At 50.0% G+C, this 23,054-nt stretch overlaps 1 protein-coding gene across 1 annotated transcript in view; it reads left to right on the top strand.

The window, feature by feature from the left end:
* The window catches only part of LOC118094179 (polyamine-transporting ATPase 13A3), a 48,945-nt gene that overhangs the window by 21,551 nt on the left and 4,340 nt on the right, over window positions 1-23,054 (top strand). The window contains exons 11-30 of the mRNA XM_060281950.1: window positions 690-872; window positions 1,006-1,163; window positions 2,078-2,266; window positions 2,393-2,454; window positions 4,449-4,599; window positions 4,753-4,869; window positions 6,015-6,032; window positions 6,190-6,343; window positions 9,279-9,399; window positions 11,442-11,566; window positions 13,162-13,337; window positions 15,061-15,189; window positions 15,724-15,803; window positions 15,922-15,964; window positions 16,094-16,203; window positions 17,197-17,293; window positions 17,808-17,880; window positions 18,334-18,505; window positions 20,926-21,128; window positions 21,899-21,987. Coding sequence (XP_060137933.1) covers window positions 690-872; window positions 1,006-1,163; window positions 2,078-2,266; window positions 2,393-2,454; window positions 4,449-4,599; window positions 4,753-4,869; window positions 6,015-6,032; window positions 6,190-6,343; window positions 9,279-9,399; window positions 11,442-11,566; window positions 13,162-13,337; window positions 15,061-15,189; window positions 15,724-15,803; window positions 15,922-15,964; window positions 16,094-16,203; window positions 17,197-17,293; window positions 17,808-17,880; window positions 18,334-18,505; window positions 20,926-21,128; window positions 21,899-21,987 — 2,450 coding nt within the window. The remainder of the gene's footprint in view (window positions 1-689; window positions 873-1,005; window positions 1,164-2,077; window positions 2,267-2,392; window positions 2,455-4,448; window positions 4,600-4,752; window positions 4,870-6,014; window positions 6,033-6,189; window positions 6,344-9,278; window positions 9,400-11,441; window positions 11,567-13,161; window positions 13,338-15,060; window positions 15,190-15,723; window positions 15,804-15,921; window positions 15,965-16,093; window positions 16,204-17,196; window positions 17,294-17,807; window positions 17,881-18,333; window positions 18,506-20,925; window positions 21,129-21,898; window positions 21,988-23,054) is intronic.

Here is a 23,054-nt window from a genome sequence, read left to right as displayed (position 1 = left end):
GTGATCAACCCCTGCCTGGAAACCTATGCCCCCACTGTGGAAGGACGTGTGGATCCAGAATTGGCCTCCACAGTCACTTACGGGCTCATTGTTAAAACCGTGTTTATGGAAGACAATCTTAAATCCGTTACAAGTGATACCTAAGATGATGAAGAAGGATGCTTCGTCAGATGAGCATCCCCTCAGTTCCTTCATCCAAGACATGCCACTTTCCCCCAGGATGACGGGGAACCATTCTTGAGCAATCTTTGGTTTCAGTCCGTTGACCAGCTGCAAAGTCCACCTAGCAGTTGCCTCATCCAGCCCTCGTTTTGCCAGCTTTAAAAGAGGATTGGACAAATTCATGGAGGAGGAGAGAGCCGTGAATCTCTGCTGGCCATGATGCTCTGTCTAAACCACCAGAGGCAGCAATATTCATCTCTACCAGCAGAAGGGGAGAGGGCTGTAGCTTTAAGCGAGGATTAAGAATAAGGCTTTCAACAGCCGCTGTGCTATGTTCTGACCTCCACAGTCAGAGGCAGTGATGCTTCTGAATGCCAGTTGCTGGAAACCTCAGGAGACAAGAGGGCTCTTGTGTTCGAATCCTGCTTGCTGGGTTTCCCGTTGGGGGCACCTGCCCGCCCCCTGTTGAGAACAGGACGGTGGACCGTCTTCAGCCTTACCCAGCCGTCTCTTCCTGCCTTCTCCAGGCGAGAGCGTCCCTGTGACCAAGACAGCCCTGCCAGACCCGTCCCAAGGGGCCAGCGGGCCACTGCAGGACCTCGCCTACGACCCCGAGGAGCACAAACGGCACACCCTCTTCTGTGGCACCTCCGTCATCCAAACACGGTACTACTCTGGGGAGGCTGTTCGGGCGCTGGTCATCCGGACAGGTAAGCGCAGCAGCTTGGGGCGGGAGGGCGGGCAGGCAAGGCCTGTTCCTGACTCAGGGCGTCGAAAGGAAGGAGGGTGTGTCTCTGGGCCTCTCCCGCTTTTTCGGAGCCCTCACTCGCGTCTCTCCACCAGGTTTCTCCACCTCCAAGGGGCAGCTGGTCTGCTCCATCCTATTCCCAAAGCCGGCAGATTTCCGCCTCTACCGAGATGCCTACCGGTTCCTCCTCTGCCTGGTCGGCGTCGCCGGGATCGGAATGCTGTACTCGGTGATTCACAGCATGCAGCAGGAGGTGGGTGCTCCTCCCGGGGAGGCTGGGGGGTGGTACTATTCCTTCCCTTGATCGGGACACTATATTTCTGTTGATGCAGCCTAGAATAGCATTTCCTCTCTCTTTTTTGCTGCTGCTGCATCACACTGTGGGCTCATGTTCAGCTTGTGGTCCACCAAACCTCTAGATCAGGCATCCCCAAACTTCGGCCCTCCAGATGTTTTGGACTACAATTCCCATCATCCCTGACCACTGGTTCTCTTAGCTAGGGATCATGGGAGTTGTAGACCAAAACATCTGGAGGGCCGCAGTTTGGGGGTGCCTGCTCTAGATCCTTTTCGCATGTACTATAATCATAATAATTTATCATTTATACCAATTCCCCAACCGCTCTGGGCAGCTCCCAACTGAATACTAAAAACACGATAAAACATCAAACATAAAAAAACTTCCCTAAACAGGGCTGCCTTCAGGTGTCTTCTAAAAGTCAGATAGCTGTTTATTTCCTTGACATCTGATGGGAGGGCGTTCCACAGGGAGGGCGCCACCACCGAGAAGGCCCTCTGCCTGCTTCCCTGTAACTTGGCTTCTCGCAGGGAGGGAACCGCCAGAAGGCCCTCGCCGCTGGACCTCAGTGTCCGGGCAGAACGATGGGGGTGGAGACACTCCTGCAGGTATACAGGACCGAGGCCGTTTAGGGTTTTAAAGGTCAGCACCAACACTTTGAATTGTGCTCGGAAACGTACTGGGAGCATGCACAGCTACCCCATTCAGGAACAGGGTGTCCCCCACACCTGCCCGCCCCCCAAAACTGCTAGCAAACCAGGTGTCCCCCCCCCACCCTGTATTTGTGCCTCCGGTTCTCCGGTGCAGAACCTGACCTTTGTCCCTCCAGGCTAAGCAAACCCATTCCTCTCTTCCTCCCTCCCAACCAGGAGCTGGTCGGCCGCATCATCCTCAAATCCCTTGACATCTTGACCATCACGGTGCCCCCCGCGTTGCCGGCAGCCATGACGGCCGGCCTGGTGTATGCACAGCAGCGCCTGCGGGGGCAGCGCATCTTCTCCATCAGCCCCCAGCGCATCAACGTCTGCGGGCAACTCAACTTGATGTGCCTCGACAAGGTAGCAGACCCCGTCCCCTGCTCCTCGGAGGGAGGGAGGGAGAGAGAGGGAGGGGCAGGGAAATCCTCTCCTCCTCCGGCCTCAACCTGGGAGCGTTCATGGCAACTGCTGCTTCATCTCTTGCAGACAGGAACCTTGACCGAGGACGGGCTCGACTTCTGGGGTTTTGTGCAAGCCCAAGATGGTTGGTGAGTGAGCAGGAGGAAGCTCTTCAGCTACACTCGGCCTCCACGGTCCGAGGCAGCGATGCTTGTGAATCCCAGCTGCTGGGAACCACAGCAGGAGAGAGAGAGGGCTCTGGCCCTCAGGTCCTGCTTGAAGGTCCGACTGTATAAGCAGGCATGTCCAACAGGTAGATCGTGATCTACTGGTAGATCACAGGGTGTTCCTGGTAGATCCTGGTTGATCTCTGCCCCTCCCAGCGATCTCCTTAGACCAAAAACAACAACAACTTTGGCTTTCTCCAAAAAGCTCCACAACTTGGGCTTTCCAAAAAAAGCTCAAAAACTTTGGGTAGATCACTGCTAGTTTTTTAATACTGTGAGTAGATCGCAGTCTATTGGGAGTTGGACGTCCCTGGTATATTGCCTCTCGTTTCGTCATCGTTTTATTTACACATTCATTCATTTACCCTAAGGCATGGGTAGGCAAACTAAGGTTCAGGGGCCAGATCCGGCCCAATCGCCTTCTAAATCCGGCCCATGGACAGACCGGGAATCAGTGTGCTTTTACCTGAGTAGAATGTGTGCTTTTATTTAAAATGCATCTCTAGGTTATTAGGAATTTGTTCTCCTCCCCCCCCCCCAAATAGTCTGGCTCCCCACAAGGTCTGAGGTATGGTGGACCGGTCCCCTGCTGAAAAAGTTTGCTGACCCCTGCCCTATGGTCTCAGGGCAGGTTGCAGCATCAAAACGCAGCGATAAAAAAACAATCTTAAGACAACTTGCAATCATACAATATTATTATTATATTATAATAATATAATAATAATAGCCAGTCTGGTGTAGTGGTTAAGAGTGGTAGACTCGTAATCTGGTGAACCGGGTTCGCGTCTCTGCTCCTCCACATGCAGCTGCTGGGTGACCTTGGGCTAGTGACAGTCACACTTCTCTCAAGTCTCTCAGCCCCACTCACCTCAACAGAGTGTTTGTTGTGGAGGAGGAAGGAAAAGGAGAATGTTAGCCACTTTGAGACTCCTTCGGATAGTGATAAGATGGGATATCAAATCCAAACTCTTTTTCTTCTCCTCACTATTATTATTATTATTATTATTAAATTTCTATGCCGCCCTTCGTCTGGGGATCAATATAAAAACACAAACTGCGTCATGTAGTAACAAACAAAAACAACAATCTCTCTGGTTTATTAGGCCGTAGATTGTTTAGTTAGCCAAAGGCCTGGGAGAAGAGGATTTGTTTTTGCCTGGCATCTAAAGATGAGGGCAGAGGTGCCCCTCAGGTTTCCATCCTGTTCAGCTGCAAACCACCCTAGGATCCCTGGATCAAGTGTGGTATATAAATCAAGTAAGTCATCGTGATAATAGTCCACCAGAAGCTGTGCAGTGAAGGTGCCTCTTTGGGGAGGGAGTTCCGCAGTTTGGGGGGCTGCCACAGAGAAGGCCCTCCCTTGGGTCATTCTGCCACATGCCCAAGCCTTTGAGCACTACCCAGAGAACTGCCTCTGCCGTCCTCAGCGCTTAACTCCCTAGACAGATTCTCACAACCACGTCTTTGTTCAGTTTCTGATAATTGGTTCTCATGGGAAACTTACAGATTCTTGCTTCACACAATTAACTCAAGGCAGTGTCAATTTACTCTTGGCAGAAAGCCAAGGTCTGCCTGGCCTGGAAACTACTCTCTGATTGGTTAACGACCAGCACTGTACTCTGTTCTCTAGGAATGCTAGCACAGTTGTTTCTTGTTGGGTGTTAGGAGTAGGAGTGCTGCGTATGGTTGGAGAGAGACAGAGAGGATTTATTTTGCTTTGCTTTGTATGAAGAAACTCTGCTGGTTTTATTTTCTTTTAATAAATCCTGTAAATAGTTATTCTGCGTCTAGCCGACTAGTCATTTCCACCTCAACTAGCTTCTGCGCTGTGCAGGAAAACTCTGCTACCTTTGGGCTAAAGCCACTAGAGCTATGCCTGACACTTCAAAATTCTAAGAGTCTTCCTCCCCTCTCAGCTTCCTCCCAGCGGGGCAGGATGTCCGCGGCCCCAGCCTGTCCGGCTCGCCCTTCCTTGCCACCATGGCCGCCTGCCACTCGCTCACCACCATCGGGGGACGTCTCTCGGGGGACCCCCTTGACCTCAAGATGTTCGAGGCCACTGGCTGGGTAAGGCGTTTGGGGAGGGGAGATGGGGGGAGGCACGTTTTGATTGAGGAGGCTGCCTCAGGGCTCCGCCACGAGAAGCTCGCCTCAGCGAAGGGACCCCCGCGTTCCCCGCTTGGGGTCTGGGGCGCTGCCTTCAGCCTCCCTTCTTCCCAGGTCCTGGAAGAGCCGACCCAAGAGGAGACAGCCCTCCACGACCAGATCCAGCCCACGGTCGTGCGGCCCCCTGACCAGACGCCTCCTGCCGCCTCAGAGGGGACCCCCGAGGACGAGGTGAGTAGGGGCTTGGGGAGCTCTCCCCTCGCAGCGGCCGCAAGGTCACCTTCCCCCACTCGGCCGCTTCGATTGGATGAGCTGGCATTGCGCCAGGAGCCACGCAACACCCATTCCGTGTCCGAAAGAACTGGGTCTTTTAGCACAGCAGAACGTACACTGCGGAACTCCCTGCCTATTGGTCGCAAGCAGGCGCCTTCGCTGTCCTCTTTTTTTGGCGCCTGCTTGAAAACATTCAGGTTTCGAAAGTTGACGTGAGCTTTATTCCGTTTTTATACCTGTTGGAGCCGCCTAGAGTGGCCAGGGCAGCCCAGGCGGATGGGCGGAGTACAAACAATAAAATTATTAACTCGGGCTTTAAAAAACCTATTAAACTATTGTGATTTTTATTTTATTGTTTTATCTTTTTTTGGGAGGGGGGAGGAGTTTTTGTAATTACAGTGGTGCCTCGCTAGACTAATTTAATTCGTTCCACGGGTCTTTTCTTATAACGAAAAATTTGTCTAGCGAATCCCATAGGAATGCATTGAATTGTTTTTTGATTATTATTTTTTTGCCCATAGGAACGCATTAATTGAATTCCAATGCATTCCTATGGGAAACCGCGATTCGCTAGCCGAATTTTTCGTAAAACGAATTCGTCTAACGAGGCAACCTCCGCTAGAAAAAACCTTTCGTTAAGCAGAAATTTCGTTAAGCAAGGCATTCGTTAAGCGAGGCACCACTGTATTACGTTTCATAACGTGTGAAGCAGAGTAGTCAGCTATAGCAGCGGTTGAAAAAAAAAAATGAAACCCATAAAATGAGTGGCTGGGGAATTTATAATAACAACAACAGCAATAATAATATTAAAAAGAACACAGAATGAGCACATTGAGTGCAGGTTAAATCCTTGTTTCATCTTTTTTTGTAAACTCCTTTGAGGTGGTGTTTCGCTTTTTGTGTTTTTAATGATCAAGCCATGTATAAATTTTACGAAATAAATAGAAAAGGTCTCTGGAGCCTGGATTTGCTGGCTTTTGCCCAGGGGCTTATGCGTAACGATAGGCTATTGATCTCTCTCTCCCCTCCCCCCTCTCTTTCTTTCTTTCTTTCTTTCTTTCTTTCTTTCTTTCTTTCTCTCTCTTTCTCTCTCTCTCTTTCAGGAGCTCATGGAGTTGATGGTGAGTGGAACCTGCTTTTCTCCCCCTCCCCGCGCCACTGGAGTTTCCCCAACCTTTGGGGGATTTTGGGGATGGGAAGCGCAGGGGCCCCGAGGCAGCCTCCCCCCCCTTCGCTCTGGCCCCTTGGCTCACCTCCTCCCCTGCCCGCCTCTTGCAGAAAGTCTACGAAATCGGCATCCTGGCGCAGTTCCCCTTCTCCTCCAGCCTGCAGCGCATGAGCGTCGTGACCCGGACGTTGGGGGAGAAGCGCCTGGTGGCCTACATGAAGGGCGCTCCGGAGACGGTGGGCAGCCTCTGCCGCAAGGAGACGGGTGGGCTGCTTCTTTCTTGAGAATAATCGTTATGGTTAAGATCATGGGGAGGCAAACTAAGGCCCGGGGGGCCGGATGCGGCCCAACCCCCTTCTCAATCCGGCCCGCTGACGGTCCGGGAATCGGCGTGTTTTGACATTAGTAGAATGTGTCCTTTTTTATTTAAAATGCATCTCTGGGTTGTTTGTGGGGCATAGGAATTCGTTCATTCTTATTTTTCAAGATAAAGTCCGCCCCCCCCCACAAGGTCTGAGGGACAGTGGACCGGCCCCCTGCTGAAAAGGTTAAGATTAATAGTCGTCCCCGTTTCTTACCTGCCCTGCATCTTAGGGCCCCGGGGGCCGGTTGCAGCCACATGGAGAATACAGAGCTGTAAACCATTCAAAACAAAATGCAGTCGCTATAACAGGGTGCTTCCTTAAATTATATATCATCCCCAAGGGTGCTTCCTTAAATTATATATTATCCCCAGTGGTTTTCCCAACTTTCTTCTATGGGCCAGAATAAAAATTTGCTCGTGCCACTCTGATTTTTTTTTTATGGATAAGGAATACATTGGGAAACAGAAACGACTCCTAGCAGTGCTTGATTAATAATAATAAGAAGAATAAGCATAAGAATAAGAATAAGAATAATTTATACCTTGCCCATCTGGCCGGGTTCCTCCAGCCACTCTGGGCGGCTTCCAACAAAACATTAAAATACAGAAATCAAACATTAAAAGCTTCCCTAAACAGGGCTGCCTTGAGATGCCTTCTAAAGGTCTGGTAATTGTTGTTCTCTTTGACCTCTGGTGGGAGGGCATTCCACAGGGTGGAACCTAGAACACAACTACTTTATGATACGATGGTGAAACAGTGAGGCTACATAAAGACATGAATCATTCCCCAAATATGATTATAAACAGGCCTCTTCCATATGTACCTTAAGTATGTATACTGCTCTCCCTCAACCTCGGCCCTCCAGATGTTTTTGGCCTACAACTCCCATGATCCCTAGCTATCAGGAGCAGTGGTCAGGGATGATGGGAATTGTAGTCTCAAAACATCTGGAGGGCTGAGGTTGAGGAAGCCTGATTTATACAAGCCCAGTGAGAGGTCTCAGCTTGCAGTACCCCTTGCTGCCCTTGCTCTCGTTTTTAAAATATATCCCTTCATATTCTGCAAATAATTTAAAAAATTTATTGGATTGATTGGGGATTTTTATTCTGTATTTTGTGTTTTTATACTGTAGTTTTATGTTCTGAACTGCCCTCAGATCTATGGGTATAGGACTGCACACAAATTGAAATAATATTGATATTTTGATACAATACAACTGAAATGTTTAAATGTCTCTTTGATGGTCCTTGAGTCTTCCTGCCACACCAGGGGGCGCGACACACCCCCCCCTTTGAGAACCGCCAAGAGCTCTCTGAGCCGTGTACAAATAAAACAGGTGAAAACCTGAAATATACTCGGAGTCGAGAGTGAATTTCATGCTCTTTATTCAGCTCGTAGTCATCAAGGAGAAGAAGAGAAGAATGCCCTTTCCCCAAAACCATCTGCTTATATACATTATTTACACAATGGGCCTTGCCTGATTGGCTACTTCAGGGCTACACCTGTGGGCCAATCAGGTTGTGGATTGACTTCTGCCAGCAGCCTGATTGGCTGCTCCTGCAGGCCAATCAGGTTGCGGATTCACTTCTGCCAGCCGCCTGATTGGCTGCTCCTGCAGGCCAATCAGGTTGCGGATTCACTTCCACCTGGAGTTGGATTGGGTGGCTCCTGCGGACCAATCAGACTGCTGATTCTGGATCCTATTGTTCTATGATTCAGCTCAGTACATAACAAAACCCAACTGCAAGCTACTAGCCACAATGGCTGCGCTCTCCCCTCCCCAGCCTGAAGCACCAAATGTTCCCGAATAATCCCAGTTTCAGGAAACCGCAGGAGGAGAGGGTTGCTCTTGGGCTCTGATCCTGCTTGCGGGTTTTTCCAGTTGAGGCCTCCGCTTGACCACTGCGGGACCAGGGTGCTGGACTGGGCAGGCCACTGACCCAACCCGTTTGTAAGGAACCTCCAGGTGCAGCGGCAGTCTATCAGGATTCCTGGGTTCTTCGGGTTACCTGGTCCCTCTGAGATGAGTCACTGGCCTGATCCAACTGTAGGGCTTCTCTCCTGCCCCCCCACCTTTATTCTGTTTGGTTTTTTTAGATTAAAATAACCTTTATTGAATTTAAAATAATTATAAAACAAAACAGTCAACTAAAATTCCAACAAAAATACACAACAACCAAAAAAATATACAAATAAACAATCATAAACATTCAAATAAAACTTATCCTATCTTCTGCCATATTTATTGGTCTAGCTTCTACATCTTCATTTCAATATCCATATTCATATCCTCTTATCCCGATTGACTTCCCCTTCTCTTCCTCCCTGGCTTCAAAGTTTTTAACTTTCCCACTGCATCCATTTACTTTCCTCTTGGGAATTCTACAAAATATTCGTTTTAAACCCAAGTTCTTGCAGATATATTCCGAATTTTTCCCAATTGTTATTAAACTTTTTATTTGAACCACCCCTTATTGAATTTGTCAATTTGGCCAGATCAATATAACTAATTAATTTCTCTTGCCAATCTCTAATCGTAGGGACTTCCTGAGTTTTCCATAATTTAGCGATTAAAATTCTTGCTGCCGCCACAGAATACAAAAATATCTTCTCATCCTTTTTCCCCACTTATTGTTCGACCATACCTAATAGGAAAGATTCTGGAGTTTTCCTAATATTGTATTTGAATATTTTCTTTAATTCTTCCAATACCCCACTCCAAAAAGGCTTTATCTCAGCGCAGTGCCACCATACATGTAGGAATGTACCTGTTTCCATCTGACATCTCCTGCACCCCCCCCCCACCTTTAACGCCTGACGGTGCCGCCATTCAGTTCCAGACACCTTCTCAGCCGTGCTGGAGTCCTACACGCGCCGAGGGCTGCGGGTCATCGCTCTGGCGAGCCGACGGCTGGAGAGCAAGTTCACCTGGCACAAGATCCAGCACATCAGCAGGTCAGGCGGTTTCCTGCGTTAGAGGTACTACACTTGGGCAAAAAAAATGAAAGGCACAAATACAGGATGGGAGACACCTGGCTTGAGAGCAGTACATGTGAAAAGGATCTAGGAGTCTTGGTAGACCACAAACTTGACATGAGTCAGCAGTGTGATGCAGCAGCTAAAAAAGCCAATGCAATTCTGGGCTGCATCAATAGGAGTATAGCATCTAGATCTAGGGAAGTAATAGTACCACTGTATTCTGCTCTGGTCAAACCTCACCTGGAGTACTGGGTCCAGTTCTGGGCACCACAGTTCAAAAAAGATACTGACAAGCTGGAACGTGTCCAGAAGAGGGCAACCAAAATGGTCAAAGGCCTGGAAACGATGCCTTACGAGGAATGGCTTAGGGAGCTGGGTATGTTTAGCCTGGAGAAGAGAAGGTTAAGGGGTGATATGATAGCCATGTATATAATATATAAAAGGATGACATATAGAGGAGGGAGAAAGATTGTTTTCTGCTGCTCCAGAGAAGCAGACACGGAGCAATGGATTCAAACTACAAGGAAGAAGATTCCACCTAAACATTAGGAAGAACTTCCTGACAGTAAGAGCTGTTTGGCAGTGGAATTTGCTACCAAGGAGTGTGGTGGAGTCTCTTCCTTTGGAGGTCTTTAAGCAGAGGCTTGACAGTCATATGTCAAGAATGCTTTGATGGTGTTTCCTGCTTGGCAGGGGGTTGGACTGGATGGCCCTTGTGGTCTCTTCCAACTCTATGATTCTATGATTCTAAGATGTTAGCGCCTGTTAAGCGGGCTAAAGTGTTCAGATCTGGGAGAAACACTTGCTGGAAATGCAGGGAGGCTGAAGGCACATGCATCCACATGTGGCGGAACAGTAAAAAGATCAGGCACTTTTGGGAAATGATTTATAACGAGCTGAAGAAAACGTTCAAATGTTCCTTCCCTAAAAAAAACCCTGAAGCCTTCCTGCTAGGAATTATGGGAAATGAACCCCCTCCCAAAAAAATACAGGGGAGTCTTTATGTATGTTAAAGTTGCTGCCAGAATTCTAATTGGCAAAAGGTTGGAAGGGAGAGGGTATCCCATCTAAATCAGACTGGCAAAATAAAATAAGAGAATACGTCGAACTGGCGAGATTATCAGCAAGGTTAAGAGACAAGGCAGATGACAAATTCTCCAGAGAGTGGGATATTTGCAGAGTTTATGTAAAAGAACATTGTCAAAAGATCAGTCCGTTGGCAGGTCTTGATTGAGCTTCGGTGTGCAACTAGGATAATTGCACAAAGCAAAAATTTTATTAAGTCAAATAATATGGAAGAAAGTAAAGTTCAAGCACGTATTTAAAGAATTTAAATTGGAAATGCAAGGGGAAGATTGGGGGGTGTTGACAAATGTAATCACAAAGCGATGCACAAAACAAGCAATAGTGAAAGAGTGAATAATTGTTTATTTTTATTTCTCATTTTGCCAATAATAATAATAATAATAATTTATTATTTTTACCCTGCCCATCTGGCTGGGTTTCCCCAGCCACTCTGGGCGGCTTCCAACAGAGATATTAAAATACAATAATTTATTAAACAATAAAAGCTTCCCTGAACAGGGCTGCCTTCAGATGTCCTCTAAACGTCTTGTAGTTGTTTCTCTCTTTGACATCTGGTGGGAGGGTGTTCCACAGGGCGGGCGCCACCACCGAGAAGGCCCTCTGCCTGGTTCCCTGTAACTTGGCTTCTTGCAAGGAGGGAACCGCCAGAAGGCCCTCGGAGCTGGACCTCAGTGTCCGGGTAGAACGATGCGGGTGGAGACGCTCCTTCAGGTATACTGGACCGAGAAATATTGTACATTTCTGTTATAAAGTTTTCAATCAATAAAGCACTTAAAAGAAAAAAAGAAAAAAAGACTTTCTCCTCCTCCCTGCCCCTCATTTTCCCTGACATGCACCGGCCACAACCCCCCTTTCTTTCTTTCTTTCTTTCTTTCTTTCTTTCTCTCTCTCTCTCTCTCTCTCTCTTTCTGACGCACCCCTCTCCCTCGCAGAGATGTCATCGAGTGCAACATGGACTTCCTGGGCCTGGTAGTGCTCCAGAACAAGCTGAAGCCCGAGACGGTCCCGATCCTGGCCGAGCTGCAGAGGGCCCGCATCCGCCTCGTCATGGTGACAGGTGCGCTGGGGCCTGGAGGAGGGGCGGCGGGTGCTCAGCGGGGGTTCAGGATCAAGAGTTCTGCTTCCCTTAGATGGGCTACCTTCCCAGGCTGATGAGCCCCCAGGCACACACACACACAAGAATGATTCTTTCTGATACCTTTTTAATATATTGATCTTAACCTAAATTATTGTTATTTATGTCCTGCGAAGCGCCCTGAGATCTTTGGGCAAAGGTAAGGTAAAGGTAAAGGGACCCCTGACCATTAGGTCCAGTCGTGACCGACTCTGGGGTTGCGCGCTCATCTCGCATTATTGGCCAAGGGAGCCGGCGTATAGCTTCCAGGTCATGTGGCCAGCATGACAAAGCCCCTTCTGGCAAACCAGAGCAGCACATGGAAACACCGTTTACCTTCCCGCTGTAGCGGTTCCTATTTATCTACTTGCATTTTTTTGATGTGCTTTCGAACTGCTAGGTTGGCAGGAGCTGGGACCAAGCAACGGGAGCTCACCCCATCGCAGGGATTCGAACCGCTGACCTTCTGATCAGCAAGCCCTAGGCTCAGTGGTTTAACCCACAGCGCCACCTGGGTCCCTTACTTGGGCAAAGGGCAGCGTACCAATTTAATAAGTAAACAAACACACGGCTGCTCAAACGGTCCATGCCCCAAAACAGGAGGAAGAAACGGTTCCGACTAAGGAAGATTGGCGAATTAAATGAACGGAATATGCAGAAATGGCAAAACTTACCGGAAGAATAAGAAATCAAGGAGAGAGACTTTTGAAAATAGAATGGGGGGGGGGATTTATTGATTATTTGAGGACAAACGAATTAAAAAATTCAGCGGGATTGATATAAACACGTGCAGTAAGAGATAATTAAGTAAGAGATAATTAAGGGGAAATGTATACAGTCGTACCTTGTTATGTGACCAAAGCCCCGGCCGCTAGCCGAAAAGGACGCAGGGCAAAGCGCCGCGTCTGCGCACGCACGTGGAGTGGTTTGCACTTCTGCACAAGTGGTTTGCACTTCCGCAATTTAGCTTCCGGGTTTGCCACAGACGTTCGCCGAAGCGGACGCTAGACGAAGCAGACGTTCGCAGAGGTGTTACTGTAAATATATTTGAATTGGATATGCAGTAATAAAAAAGATATGAAATAAATGCCCGCAAAAGGGAGGGGAGGGAAGTCGAGGGGAAGGTATAATAGATTTGTAAAGGCTCTGGGGTTTTTTCTTTGGTGAAAATGTTGATATTTTTTTTAAAGTAAACCAAATCCAAATTGCACCAACCATTAGGACCCTAGAGCAGGACCGGGGCAGTGGAATCAGGGGCCAGGATACCTGGGGTGCCTAGCTGCCACCCCCCCCCCAGCGGATGTATTGCTGTGACGGCCTTCCTCTTCTCTGTTCGGCAGTGGAATTTGCTGCCAAGGAGTGTGGTGGAGTCTCCTCCTTTGGAGGTCTTTAAGCAGAGGCTTGACAGGCATATGTCAGGAATGCTTTGATGGTGTTTCCTGCTCGGCAGGGGGTTGGACTGGATGGCCCTTGTGGTCTCTTCCAACTCTATGATTCTTCTCTGTGCCCCTCCTCATCCTCCTCCTCTCCCTGGCCAGGAGATAACCTTCTGACGGCCATCTCCGTGGGGCGCGAATGTGGCATGATCCCCGCCAAGGGGAAGGTGATTCTGACTGAGGCCCTCCCTCCCAGGGACGGGCAGCCGGCCACCATCCACTGGCAGTACGCGGACGAGCTCCCTGCGCTGGAAATATCGGACAAGGCGAGCAAGGAGGTGAGGCGTCCGTCCCCCCCCCCACCTGCAGCAGTGAAACCCCCTTTTATGGCTTGTTTGGGGGGGGGCATTAAGAACGCAAGGGGATCCTGCAGGATCAGGCCAACAGCTGATCTAGCGCAGCAGCCAAATGGTTGCAAGCAGGGTTCCTGGAACCGTAGAGTTGGACCGGGGCACCCGAGGGCCATCCAGTCTGACCCCCCGAGCACAAGAGGCAACTCTCCCACCCACCCCTTCACTGGTTTCCAGTGACTGGGATTCGGAAGCGCTTGCTGCCTCCGGTCTCCCCAGGGGGTGCAAGTCACGGGTGCCATGTCAGGCGTGGAGAGTCCTCCCCTCCCTTTGGTAACTTAAGGCACGAATGAACGAGCAGCTTATATTTATAGTCCTTTTTAATTCAGTCGTCTGGTTGCAAGCAAAAATCCACATCCCTCCACAAGGGGAGGAGTTGGTTACTCTGAATCATGGGTAGGCAAACTAAGGCCCGGGGGCCGGGAGGGAGGCTCTTCCACACTGTCTAATGATGTCTCTGCTAGTTGCTCCCTCCCTCCTGCTTCTCTTCCCATTATCTCATAGCTAGCTAACTCCTGCCTAAGCTGCTCTGTGTCAGTGTCTCTCTCTCTGCTTCTGAAACCGCTGGAGACAAGGGGCCGGGGGGGGGGGCAATCTTCCCCTTCCAGCTCCTCTTCAAAAAGGAACTGATCTTCCTGAGAATGCCATTCCCTAATCCTCCGATTCAGACGTTCTCTGACAGTGCATCAGAGGTTCGACAAATACCTGGCTCTCTTAAGAACAAGTCTTTTCCCTTGCGGCCAAGGTGGGGGGGACCGGGGAGCGTGAGAGAGGGGTGGAGGAGGCCTTTGGGGCATGGTAGCAGAGCCCCACTGCCGCCTGCCGTCTGGGAGAAGGAAGGCCTTGAGGAAGTAGAGCAACACACTGTTGTTTGCAGAGGAGAAACCCCCTATGCATCAATAGGAGTATAGCATCTAGATCAGGCATCCCCAAACTGCGGCCCTCCAGATGCTTTGGCCTACAACTCCCATGATCCCTAGCTAACAGGACCAGTGGTCGGGGAAGATGGGAATTGTAGTCCAAAACATCTGGAGGGCCGAAGTTTGGGGATGCCTGATCTAGATCAAGGGAAGAAATAGTACCACTGTATTCTGCTCTGGTCAGACCTCACCTGGAGTACTGTGTCCAGTTCTGGGCACCACAGTTCAAGAAGGATACTGACAAGCTGGAACGTGTCCAGAAGAGGGCAACCAAAATGGTCAAAGGCCTGGAAACGATGCCTTATGAGGAACGGCTTAGGGAGCTGGGTATGTTTAGCCTGGAGAAGAGAAAGTTAAGGGGTGATATGATAGCCATGTTCAAATATATAAAAGGATGTCATATGGAGGAGGGAGAAATATTGTTTTCTGCTGCTCCAGAGAAGCGGACACGGAGCAATGGATTCAACATTCAAGAAAGAAGATTCCACCTAAACATTAGGAAGAATTTCCTGGCAGTAAGAGCTGTTCAGCAGTGGAATTTGCTACCAAGGAGTGTGGTGGAGTCTCCTTCTTTGGAGGTCTTTAAGCAGAGGCTTGACAGGCATATGTCAAGAATGCTTTGCTGGTCTTTCCTGCTTGGCAGGGGGTTGGACTGGATGGCCCTTGTGGTCTCTTCCAACTCTATGATTCTATGATTCTAAGTGGAGCCATGTCCCGTTCCGTCCCCCCAGGAGATCAAGCTGATGCTGGACAAGGAGGACCTGCCCCCTGCGCGCCCCCCGGACGCCAGCTACCACTTTGCGGTCGGCGGGAAGTCCTTCTCGGTCATCCTCGACCACTTCCCCGATCTCCTGCCCAAGGTACGTCCTTCGTAGGGAACGGCAGAGCCTCCCTTTTAAGTGCGGGAGGCGGGGAGAGGCCGCAGGTTCAGATCCTGTGCTAGGGGCACCTCAGGTCTGGAGTGGGGCGAGGTGTCTCCCGTGTTCGAGCCCTTGGAGGGCCACTGCTGTCAGTCAGTGCAGAGAACAGCAAGCGGGGGCCACAGAGCCAGCATTTGAACCCAAGTCCTCGTCCTCACAACAACCCTGCAAGGCAAGCCAGGCCAAAAGCGGCAGTGGCACGGCCCCCAAGGCAGCACCCAGCGAGCTTCACGGGCACAGAGGGGGGATTTGAACCCTGGTCTCCCGCAGGTCCAGGTCGGATCCTGAAACCTCCTTTCCTGTAGGTCCGTAGTTCCTCATCTGCCTTTGCTGTCTTGCTTCTCCTTGCAGAAGCGCCCTGGGTTTCACGCTTTCCGGAGGGAGGGAGGGAGGGGTTAGAACTGCTGCCCCAAGTGGAGCTGGGATGGCCTCTAGTTTTAGTTAGACTCCAGCCCCCTTCTGCCTCCATTGCAGCTTCTCCTCTGCGGCACCATCTATGCCCGGATGGCCCCTGACCAGAAGACCCAGCTGGTAGAAGCCCTGCAGAAGATGGAGTGAGTACCGTTCCCTGCCATTGTGGCTCCCTGAGTCCCAGCCCCGGCTCCGGGAGGTTGGGGGTCTGGCCCCGTCTCCCTGCCTGCCTCGGATAACCTGCCTTATTCTTCCTTCCAGCTATTACGTGGGGATGTGTGGGGACGGAGCCAATGATTGTGGGGTAAGTCGCGGAGGCCGCTTTTGCCTGCGTTCTGTTACGGTGGCAGCAGATTCGCACCCAGGGCCGAGCTCAGGGTGTTGCTGCTTGTGTGTAAGGCCCATAACAGCTCTCCTCCCTTCCCCGCCTCAGGCACTGAAGCGGGCTCACGCTGGGATCTCCCTCTCCGAGCTGGAGGCCTCCGTGGCCTCACCCTTCACCTCCAAGACGCCCAACATCTCCTGCGTCCCGGATCTCATCCGGTAGGTGGCGGCTGGAAATCTACAGGAAATTCGGGGGACTTGCAAATTGAGGCTCGCGTCCGGCTTCCTTGCGACGGTGGGGTGGGTGGCCGGAATGCATGCTGGGATTCGTAGTGCAGTCACCTTGCCATGGTTGCTGACAGCCATACACCTCTCCTCATTGAGATTGAGGTTGAATCCTGACAAGAATGGGGTAACTGTGGTCCCTGAAGGACCAGGTGCGCAGCCTGGGAGTCATTTTGGACTCACCGCTGTCAATGGAGGTGCAGGTCAGTTCTGTGTCCAGGGCAGCTGTCTAGCCGCTCCATCTGGTACGCAGGATGAGACCCTCCCTGCCCGCAGACTGTCTCGCCAGAGTGGAACATGCTCTAGTTATCTCCCGCTTGGACTACTGCAATGCGCTCTGCGTGGGGCTACCTTTGAAAGTGACCCAGAAACTACAACTAATCCAGAATGCGGCAGCTAGACTGGTGACTGGGAGCGGCCGCCGAGACCACATAACACCGGTCCTGAAAGATCTACATTGGCTCCCAGTACGTTCCCGAGCACAATTCAAAGTGTTGGTGCTGACCTTTAAAGCCCTAAATGGCCTCGGTCCAGTATACCTTAAGGAGTGTCTCCACCTCCATCATTCTGCCCGGACACTGAGGTCCAGCGCCGAGGGCCTTCTGGGGATTCCCTCGTTGCGAGAAGCCAAGTTGCAGGGAACCAGGCAGAGGGCCTTCTCGGTGGTGGCGCCTGCCCTGTGGAATGCCCTCCCACCAGAATAACAAAGAGAATAACAATTACCAGACCTTTAGAAGGCATCTCAAGGCAGCCCTGTTTAGGGAAGCTTTTAATGTTTGATGGATTTCTGTATTTTAATATTTTGTTGGAAGCCGCCCAGAGTGGCTGGGGGAACTGGGCCAGATGGGCGGGGTATAAATAATAAATTCATTATTATTATTATTATTATTATTATTATTATTATTATTATTGCTTATTCATTCCCAGCGAAGGCCGTGCTGCTCTGGTCACCTCCTTCTGCGTCTTCAAGTTCATGGCTCTCTACAGCATCATCCAGTATCTCAGCGTCCTGCTCCTCTACTCGGTGAGTAAAGGGCGCAAGGCGACCATGGCTGACGGATGACGCCCAAGGGGGCCCATCAAGTCCACCCTCCTGTACACAACAGCAACAGCTCTCCTGTGTCCTGCCTTCCTGTATTCCGGGCTAGACTGCCCTTAGGTGGGGAGGTTCTGCTGTCGCACCAGGCTTCCGTATGCAGAGCCCTGCTGGACCGGACCAATGGGGGCCCATCCAGTTGGGCAGAAGATTCCTGCGTTGCAGGGTTGGACTAAATGACCCACAGGAACCCTTCGGACAGTACGGTTTATTTAATGTGTTTAATAGAACCGTGCTGTCCGAAGGGTTCCTGTGGGTCATCTAGTCCAACCCTGCAACGCCCAACTCGGGGCTCGAACCCACGACCCTGAGATGAACGGCCTCGTACTCAACAGGCTGAGCTTATTTTGGGGGACCTGCAAGGGGGAAATTCCCAGGGCCAGGTATTTGCAGGATTGCGGGAGAGTCGAAGGCTGCTTCCGACCTCTCCCTTTTCTTCCAGATCCAGGGCAACCTGGGAGATGTTCAGTACCTCTTCATCGACGTGGCCATCATCATGTCCTTGGCCTTCACCAGTAAGTGGTCCTCTCGTAGCTCTCGGAGGGGAGCAGGGGCCTCCTTAAGAAACTACGGCTCCCAGGATCCTTTGCGGCAGGGGAGCCACGACTGCTTAAAGGGGCATGGCGGTGCCTTCAACGTCCGGGGCGAGGGTGGCCGGAGACCCCTTACGTGGGTGGCTTGCAATTAAATCCGCTACGTAGTAACATACTAACGAAGCGCATATAAAATTTGGTGGCACCAGCCCTGCCCTGGTAAAGGTCTGGGGTGGGGGGCACTCGGAGGGAAGGCTGTGGGTGCGCCCCTCCCTCCCCAGGGACCAAGGGTGTAGAATGGTGGCTGGCCTGCTGCATGCAGAATTGGGGGGGACCTCACCCCCCCCCGACCCTCATCTGGGATGGGTGCCTGGCCGGGAAGGGGCTGCCGGACCCTCCGCCCCACCTACCCACCCCTCTTCTCCCTCCCGCCAGTGAGCCTGAACCGAGCATGGAGGGAGCTGGTCCCCCAGCGGCCGCCCACCAGCCTGGTGTCGCCCCAGCTCCTGCTCTCCGTCTTCACCCAGATCCTCCTCTCCCTGGGCTTCCAGGTGGGGGCCTTCCTCCTCGTCCAGGGGCAGCCTTGGTACCACGGCGAGGAGAACGGGTGAGTGGCCGGGGCGAGGCGTCTGGGGCAGGGGGGGGCGCAATACCTCGAGGACCGCCTTTGCAACCGTGCTCTGAGGCTCCTCCTCGTGTGCCTCTTCCGGAGGGCGGCAGCATGAGAACAGGGCCTTTTCTGCAGTGGCCCCCGCTTGTGGGATGCTTTCCCCAGGGAGGCTCGCCTGGTACCTTCATCACACACCTTTTAAGTGCCATACGAAAACTTTAAAGACATCTTTTAACTGTGTTAGGAGGTTATATAGTTTTGTTTTGTTTTGTTGTGTTGTGTTGTGTTGTTTTGTTGTTTTGATGCATGTTGTGTTTTTATATATACTTTTTATTAAATTTTCTGTTTTACAATGTAAAATACTCATTTTACGTCCTTAAGATATTCATCCCTTCTTCTCTTTCCATGGTTCATTTTCCATATCGTAAATCCCTGCATATCTTACAAAACCTATACCATTCAGTATTCCATTCTTGCATCCCTCAAAACTGTTTCACTGTTTAATTTATCTTAATGCTGCCAGCATTTTCGAGTGCACACAGTTTGCCCCCCCCCCCATATATTCAATGAACATTTTCCAATCTTCTTTCAACATATGTTCTTCTTGTTCTCTCGTTCTATATGTTAAGTCTGCAAGCTGCGCATATTCCATCAGTTTAAGTTGCCATTCTTCTTTGGTTGGGACCTCGCTCATTTTCCATTTTGGGGCTAACAAAACACGGGCCACAGTATTGGCATACATAAATAGCCTTTTTTGACACCTGGGAATTTCAGTCTGAGTTAACCCCAACGGAAAGGACTATGGGTTTTTGGGAGAAAGTAATTTTAAACATTTTTTTCAATTCATCATGGATCATTTCCCAATACTCTTTTACCCTTTTGCAAGTCCGCCACATATGAAAGAAGGTTCCCTCAACCTCCTTGCATCTCCAGCACTTACCTGATTCACTCTTATACATCTTAGGAAGCCTACTCGCAGTTAAAAGCTATCTGCGAATCATTTTCAGGTAGTTCTCCTTCAAAGAATAACATGCTGTAAACTTCAAGTCACTTTTCCAGAGTTTTCCCCAGAGGTTAAAATCCATATTGTGTCCTATATCTATTGTCCAGTGTGTCAATGAGGCTTTAGAATCATAGAATCGTAGAGTTGGAAGAGACCACAAGGGCCATCCAGTCCAACCCCCTGCTGAGCAGGAAACACCATCAAAGCATTCTTGACATATGCCTGTCAAGCCTCTGCTTAAAAATCTCCAAAGAAGGAGACTCCACCACACTCCTTGGTAGCAAATTCCACTGCCGAACAGCTCTTACTGTCAGGAAGTTCTTCCTAATGTTTAGGTGGAATCTTCTTTCTTGTAGTTTGAATCCATTGCTCCGTGTCCGCTTCTCTGGAGCAGCAGAAAACAACCTTTCTCCCTCCTCTATATGACATCCTTTTATATATTTGAACATGGCTTTAACAAGCTCGTCTTTTGTTTCCCATTCTAAATAACAGATTATACACTTTAGACAAACGTTTCTCTGTGTTTTGTAGAAGTTCTTTTTCGAATTGTGAGCTTTGGTCCTAAAAAAAACCATTTTTTCTATCTAATTTAAACATTTTGTGTAACTTGCGGTATTGTAACCAATCTATAATGTGACTCCTTACATTTTCCATTGATTTCATTTTGGGTCCGCCCCCCAGATAAAGTACCACAATTCCTTTCCTTTTTAACCAGGCCTTTGGCTGATTGACATCCTTTAAACGTGTTGTATGAGGGGGGGGGTATTGGTTTGTTTTGGTTTGTTGTCATAGTGCATGTTGTGTTTTCAATGCTGTGTTTTTATGTCGCAAACCTCCCTGAGATCCACGGATGGAGGGCAGTATGCAAATTTAATCAATAATACAGTACAGTAGTAATAAAATACTGTATACCGATGAAGAAACTCTTGAGCCGTCTGAGGGGGGTGGCGGCACACTCTTCTTCGCTGGGAGATTTTAAGCAAAAGCCGGGTGGCCGTCTGCCAAGGCAGCTTCGGCTGCGATTCCAGGGGGTTGGACTAAATGGCCTCTGGAGGGTCCCTCGCCAACCCTACAATTCTGTGATTCGGTTGCTCGGGATTTAAGCGATGGGCTTAGGTTTAATGACTTGCTCTTTCTGGCTCTCGCTGCTCCGTTCCTCCTTTAAATTGGGGGTGTTTCATAAGCAGACTTCCCAGACTTGGCAGTTTGGGAGTATTCCTCCAAAATCCCTGGAGGGCGCCGGGTCTGGAAAAGCTGGCTTGCTGCTTCTCGAATGCGTTGCGTATCTATTTATATAGCAAATAGATGCATTTCTCTTTGTCCGCTGCCTTCAGCTTTCGGGAAAGGCGGGGTGTAAGCGAAGAAGCTTGACGGGGGTCTCCTCCTCCTCCTCCCCCCCTCCCCGCTCCCCCAGGACCTGCAGCCTTCTTCCCAACAGCACAACCCAGGCGAACATCACCGCAGGGTCGGCGCCGGAAGGCAGTGGCGAGGACGGCGAGGACTCTGTGCGTGGCTTCGAAAACACCACCCTGTTCTACGTCTCCTGCTTCCAGTACGTGGCTGTGGCGCTGGCTTTCGCCAAGGGGCGCCCCTTCCGCCAGCCCACCCGCACCAACGGTGAGTCCGGCAGCGCCTCACCCAGCTCTCGGGGCCCGTTTCCGTGCATGCCGTTTCGGGGGGGGGGAACCCCAAATTCAAGCAAGGGATCAAGAGGTTAAGCGATTGCTCGACTCCGTGTGGCTTTGGGGTTTCAGGGAACATGGTTCTATGCCTGCCCACAGCTGCTCGCTCTTTTAAAAATAATACTTTTGCATGAGAGTGATGTATTGGAACAATAATTTTAAATAACTATTGTCTTAAAACAACAACAAGGATTATAATATTCATAGAATCATAGAATTGTAGAGTTGGAAGAGACCACAAGGGCCATCCAGTTGAACCCCCTGCCGAGCAGGAAAAACCATCAAAGCATTCTTGACATATGCCTGTCAAGCCTCTGCTTAAAGACCTCCAAAGGAAGAGACTCCACCACACTCCTTGACAGCAAATTCCACTGCCGAACAGCTCTTACTGTCAGGAAGTTCTTCCTAATGTTGAGGTGGAATCTTCTTTCTTGTAGCTTGAATCCATTGCTCCGTGTCCGCTTCTCTGGAGCAGCAGAAAACAACCTTTCTCCCTCCTCTATATGACATCATTTTATATATTTGAACATGGCTATCGTATCACCCCTTAACCTTCTATTCGTTGTTTACTGCACTTCCATGATTCTTTCTTAACCGCTTAGAGGTGTGTCCCCCCTTTCCCCCCCATAAACTTTATGAAACAAACAAGAGTTTATAAATCCTGTGACGGGTGCCACTGGCTGACACTTCCCTTCTGTTTTTCAGGGCTGTTTGTCGCCTCCCTCGCTGCCACCTCCGGCTTCCTGCTTTTCCTCCTGCTCTGGCCCATCCCTGCCTTGGATGAATTCTTTGAGGTAAGGGGCCTGCAACTGCCCCCACCCACCCACCCCGGGACGCTGTGAGCTGGAGGGCCCCCCCCTGGATTCTGCAACTGGGCGAGGCTCTGCTCTCTCGCACTCCCCGTGGCAGATTTTGAGGGCACGAGGGACGTGGTTGGGGCACTCCCAAGTCCAGCCTTATCTAGGGCGACACTTAAGTTCCTGAGAGCCTGGTTGGACCAGCCAATTCGGCGAGGGGACTGGTCAGGGGGAAAGGCTGTAGTATTTAATCCATTAATTAAATGATTAATGCTTTAACCTTGTGTTTTTATGCTGTAAACTGCCCTGAGATCTTCAGGTGAAGGGCAGTATGCAGATATGATAATGATAATGATAATAATGATAATAATAATATATTTTTAAAATTATTCCTTCAGTAGCACCTTAAAGTTTTTATTTTGGTATGAGCTTTCATGTGCATGCACACTTCGTCAGATACACTATTTGGTCTTTAAGGTGCTACTGAAGGAATTTTTTTATTTTGCTTCGACTCAGACCAACACAGCTACCTACCTGTATTTAAAATTATTATTATTATTATTATTATTATTATTATTATTATTATTATTATTTATACCCCACCCATCTGGCTGGGTTTCCCCAGCCACTCTGGGTGGCTCCCAGCAGAATATTAAAAACACAATAAAACATCAAACATTAAAGACTTCCCTAAACAGGGCTGCCTTCAGATGTCTTCTAAAAGTCAGATAGCTGTTTATTTCCTTGACATCTGATGGGAGGGCGGGTGCCACCACTGAGAAGGCCCTCTGCCTGGTTCCCTCTAACCTCACTTCCCACAGGGAGGGTACCGCCAGAAGGCCCTCGGCGCTAGACCTCCGTGTCCGGGCCGAACGATGGGGGTGGAAGGCACTCCCTTAGGTATAATTTATACAAATATAAATTGGCTGATTGTGAGCCAGGGATAACAGCTTGTCAAAGCTTGGCTCTTAGCGTCCCTCTAAGGAGTCCCCCCCACTGCTGGAGGGGGGTGCTCCAGCTCCCTTTGGGAACCTCTGCCATAGAGGGGGAAGCAAGACCCACCA

The sequence above is a fragment of the Zootoca vivipara genome, chromosome 13 (genome assembly GCF_963506605.1).
Source record: "Zootoca vivipara chromosome 13, rZooViv1.1, whole genome shotgun sequence".
Taxonomy (NCBI): Eukaryota; Metazoa; Chordata; class Lepidosauria; order Squamata; family Lacertidae; genus Zootoca; species Zootoca vivipara.
This window is presented reverse-complemented; position numbering and strand designations above follow the sequence as displayed.